Source organism: Dioscorea cayenensis, chromosome 6 (assembly GCF_009730915.1).
Source record: "Dioscorea cayenensis subsp. rotundata cultivar TDr96_F1 chromosome 6, TDr96_F1_v2_PseudoChromosome.rev07_lg8_w22 25.fasta, whole genome shotgun sequence".
NCBI lineage: Eukaryota > Viridiplantae > Streptophyta > Magnoliopsida > Dioscoreales > Dioscoreaceae > Dioscorea > Dioscorea cayenensis.
The window spans coordinates 2,868,585-2,873,440 of record NC_052476.1 but is presented as its reverse complement, the minus strand read 5'-3'; the positions used below and the strand labels follow the sequence as shown (position 1 = coordinate 2,873,440).

Here is a 4,856-nt window from a genome sequence, read left to right as displayed (position 1 = left end):
ATATACTTTTTCCTTGATTAAAGGGGAGAATATTACAAAGTTTTCTTCCAAAACTCTTTCCCTACCTCCAACAGTCAAGCTTACATGCGACATCTTCCGAATACTACATAATTCAAGTCGTGTGTTTCTTTTCTTTAGTCAATATATGTCACTATTGAGTTTTCCCTTTTCATATATTACTCTCTCTCTCTACTATCATATCTCTATATATATATATATATATATATATACTTTTGAACTTTTCATAATTGCATATTTACATCCCGAAAATTCTTAAATTTGCATATATTCCTTCAGGATCAAATATATATTTCTATAAAAAAAAAATCATAGGACACAAATCTTCTTTTTGAAAAAAAAAACATCATAACCCAACTACATTAATTTTATTGTAAAAAACAAGTGAGAGACATTCAAATATTTTGAGTTCGAATTTCACTAGACACATTAAAAATAACGAGTCTTATATTTAGATTTAAATCTACATCTCAAACTCTGCATCACCTAGTAAAAATATACAGGCTGAATGTTCAATTTCTAACTCGTCTACATATTACTTTTTTGACTAACAACACTTAGCAGATTTGTTAAAAAAATTTTTTCAACCTCTCTTTTTGACTTTGAAAAAGGGATTACACAAGATGTGTTTTTTTTTAATACAATATTCAATAATTTCATATTTTTCAACAGGTATACATGCATTCTCCCTCCCAACACTGAGCGTATGTATCGAATTATAAAAAAATTCAAGGGGTTTCTCTAAATAAAATTAAATAAATAAATAAATTTGAAATTCCGCGCGAATGCGCCAAAGACTCGTTGGCATTTCTCCATCATGGTCTCCCAAACTTCACTATTTCTTTGATTTCCAGATCTCGAATAGCACGAGAAGAAGAAGAAGAAGAGAGATATTTTAATGGAGGTAGCGAAGAAGGAGAAGAGAATGGTGCCGCTGGAGGTGCTGCTGAAGAGGGAGCTATGGAGGGAGACGATGGAGGAACAGCCGGACATCCTTTACGGCGTTGTTTGTCAACCTAAGAAGGGTGAGGACTTCACTCTTGTTAAAACTCAGTGCCGCCGCTTCCCCGGTGATCCCTTCTTCTCCGTCTTCGCGGTATGAGTTCGATCGAACCTTCAAATAAGGAAAATAATGAAGAACAGAGACTGTTTGGTGTTGGGTTTGGGTAGGGTTTAATTGGGGGGAAAATGGAATTAAGCTTCGATTTTTGTTTTGATGACGAAGAGGTTTTAATTTGTTTGAATAAATTTTGAGTTTTGATTTTTTTATTTTTTTTTTTTTATTTTTGTTTCTCTTTTTTGGTTTTTTTGGATTTGGGTGAGGGTTAATTAGGGCAAAATGGTGTCAAGCTTCAAGCTTTGTAAAGCTAAAGCTGTGATTTTTCTTGGTTTGAATCAATTTTATTGTTGATTTTTTGTTTTCCTTATTTTGCAGAGTGGAGGTCGTTTGCTTTGGATTTGAATGAGCTTTAATTATGAATAAATTGATTCGAGATCCAATTTGTCAAAATTAAGTAGGGTTTTTACTTGGTTTGAACTAATTTTAAGTTTGCGTTGGATTTGGATGTTCTTTTTTCTTTCGGTTTTATTTGTTCTTCGATTTGAATGAGCTTTAGTTAATTAAAAACAATGGAACAAATGTTTGAATTTTGTTACAACAGAGCAGAGATTTTACTTTGTTTAAACTAATTTAAAGTTCCAAATTTTTCGGCACCTCTTTCATGCAATTCTGTATAGCTAAGATTGTTTTTGGATTTTGATGAGCTTTAATAAGGATCAAATTTTATCAATCTTGAATTTTGTTAAGATGAAGCAGAAGTGTCACTTTGTCTGAAATCAGTTTAAAGTTGGAGATTTTTTGGCAGCTTTTTGACGGGCACGAGGGATGTGCAGCTGCTATTTACGCTAAGGAGAATTTATTAGATAATATACTATCTGCCATACCGAAGAATCATAGTCGAGAGCAGTGGTTAGCTGCATTACCGAGAGCATTGGTTTCTGGGTTTGTTAAAACAGACAAGGAATTTCTTGATAGAGGTATGAAATTCTTGATGAAAATTTTGCATATGTATTTATCTTGTAGAGATCTGTTTCTCACCACATGAACTTTTTTGTTGTGGTTTCTAACATTTTGTACTTATCACTTGCTTCGAGAATTTTTTTTGTCACAAATGATTCTCAAATGACATTTTCCCACTATGCTGTTTAAGTTGAATATAACCTTCACATCTGTTTATGGTCATTGTTAAATGTTTTCTTTTACTAATTGTTATTATTTTCTTTTGGTTTTGAAGTGTTAAACCATTGACATGCATTCAGCCAATATAATCTTCATTCCCTTTATATGTTTTCTTGGCATGGAGTGTTTACAAACAGGAAAGGAGGCAATATTGTTTCTGGTGTGATTAATTGTGCTTTGTATAATTACTGACAAATACATTGGAGTAATCAATTGAGTTACTGATGAAAGATTTGCATAATTCTTGTATTCAATAAATCATTTGCTGCTCTTATTTTTCATTTCAGCACAACATTCAGGAACAACAGTGACATTTGTGATAATAGACGGGTGGGTGGTAACTATAGCATCAGTTGGTGATTCTCTTTGCATACTAGAATCTGCCGAAGGTTCTGTTCATTACCTCTCAGAAGATCATCGTCTAGAATTTAATAAAAAAGAGTAAGTAATATCTGTTTAGTTGCTGTTATTTTGTTACAAAATTTTCTGATTCACTAAATTTATATTTCGATAGAGTGGAACGTCTAATAGCAAGCGGAGTTCAAGTTAGGCGTCTTCATACTGTTGGTGGTACAGAGGTATGAAAATATTCCCAACTTCGCATCATAAGGTTTAGTTTCCCGTCTTCTATGATTTATCATATATCGGTTTTCAGGTTGGCCCTCTTAGGTGTTGGCCAGGTGGTTTATCTGTATCAAGAACAATCGGAGATCGAAATGCTAGCACTGCAATTGTCCCTATTCCACATGTAAAGCAAATCAAGGTTTACAATTTAATAACCATTCTACCAAGTTTGCTTTAGAAATATATATATATATATATCTATATATTATGTGCTTGATTTGCTGCAGTTATCTAATGCCGGAGGTCGAATAATCATCTCAAGTGATGGAGTGTGGGATTCATTAACTACTGAAATGGTTCTGAACATTTCTTGTGGATTACCTGTAGTTAAAGCAGCTACTGAAATCGTCGAAGTACATCATCTCAGTTACTTTGTTTGACTAGTTTTGGTACCAATTTGATTCAATGACGTTGTTTTCCATGCAGGAAGTTGTTCATTTAAAGGGTTTAAGAGATGATACTACTTGCATTGTTGTTGATATATTACCACCGGAGAAATTAAGCCCTTCTGTTGCGCCATCTATGAAACAGAGAATGGTGATACTCAAGTCACTGTTTTTCAAGAAGTCATGTGATTCATCATCTAAATATCATCGAGAATTATCTGAGCCTGACCTAGTCGAGGAAATATTTGAGGATGGCTCTGCAGTTCTTGCTCAAAGGTACATATGAAACTCGGGAATATTCGATTGCATATGAATATAGTTCAGTGATGTTTGAATTGCAGATTATCTGCAGCAAACTGTCCAATGCAGTATATGTTCAATCAGTTCATTTGCGCGATTTGCCGGATTGAGATGAAACCCGGTGAAGGAACATTCATAAATAATGTTGGTTCATCAAAGCAGAAAAGATTTCATCCTTGGAATGAACCTTTGCTTTGCAGAGTTTGCCTAGCAAAGAAGGAAGCCATGGAAGGTAAAATAATTAACTGTATATCATCATGAACTGTTTGCTTTTCAGAGGGTGAGATTTGTCGAACTTTGAGTTATTTGCATGCTAATAATGCATTGCTGAAGGTTCTGAGATTAATCATATTTATGATGGAAAAGGAAAGCAAAGAAACGAGAATTCATGCTTCCTGAAAGTAAATGACACTGGTTTCATTGTTTGTCATCCTGCGATTGTTATTTTTGTTCTTCATTTTGCATACTAAGTAAATTTCTGAGAAATTTACAAATCAATGATTACCATTTGTGATTTCTTTAAACATGAAAACATTGAACATGAGATAAATTGTTCTATCTTGGCATTGTCCCTTCAATTCTAGTATTTTCAAGTGTTAATTATTGAAAAGTCCTTGAAAAATTGCTAATCTCTACTTAATAGCTCCCTATATTTCAGAGTGCTCAATTCAAGCGTTGGTCTTGAAAATTTTTTTGAAAACCAAAGACTTAAAAATAAATGTTATGTGATCGTTTCTGACTATCACTTTTATCAGCTATCGAATTTCTTGCATAGGATATTTACTTCACTAAAGAGACAAATCTGAATCCCAATTTACATATGTGGAGGACATTGGTACTGGTGTTCTAGAGTTTAACTTCTTGTGTTTATCTTTTATTTATAAAAAAAATTCAAGAAATTTTTAGTAATTACACTTATAAAATTATAGCATTAAAACATTCAAGAGGGTATTTTGATATTTTCACGCCGGTGGTTGGTCATAAAATTTTTTATTTTATAAATTTATATATTGACAATGCCAATATGCCATGAAAAGAATGTTGATAAGATGGTTTGTTTGGTTTTTTTTTTTTAAATAAAAATGTTGATAAGATGGCTTCAAGCGTGAAGTACTAAGAAAGGGTAATGGAAAGAAAAAGGCCACGTAGGCCAAAAACATGAATTGTGATGGGATGTTTATGTTAATTTAAATTTTTATTTAGATTAATTTTCTAATAAAATTGATTTAAATGTTCTTAATCTTAATCAATATTTTAGATATTAATTTATTCTAAAAATTTACTATTGG

General features: G+C 32.4%; 1 protein-coding gene across 2 annotated transcripts; it reads left to right on the top strand.

Moving 5' to 3' along the window:
• Positions 1-823: 823 nt before the first annotated feature.
• LOC120262866 (probable protein phosphatase 2C 12) lies at positions 824-3,997 on the top strand. Of its 2 annotated transcripts, none has more exons than XM_039270772.1 (8): positions 824-1,114; positions 1,884-2,055; positions 2,545-2,698; positions 2,772-2,835; positions 2,913-3,020; positions 3,109-3,234; positions 3,308-3,543; positions 3,609-3,997. In XM_039270772.1, the coding sequence occupies exons 1-8, from the start codon at positions 917-919 to the stop codon at positions 3,826-3,828; spliced, it is 1,278 nt and encodes a 425-aa protein (XP_039126706.1). In that variant the 5' UTR covers positions 824-916; the 3' UTR covers positions 3,829-3,997. The 2 variants fall into 2 exon arrangements, with proteins under 2 accessions (XP_039126706.1, XP_039126707.1); XM_039270773.1 differs by having other exon boundaries at positions 3,620-3,816.
• Positions 3,998-4,856: the final 859 nt, after the last annotated feature.

Coding starts and splice junctions, on each gene's coding strand:
- LOC120262866 (XM_039270772.1), top strand. CDS start 917: ATGGAGGTAGCGAAGAAGGAGAAGAGAATGGTGCCGCTGGAGGTGCTG. Junction 1,115..1,883: donor CCTTCTTCTCCGTCTTCGCG/GTATGAGTTCGA, acceptor ATTTTTTGGCAG/CTTTTTGACGGGCACGAGGG. Junction 2,699..2,771: donor CTAGAATTTAATAAAAAAGA/GTAAGTAATATC, acceptor ATATTTCGATAG/AGTGGAACGTCTAATAGCAA.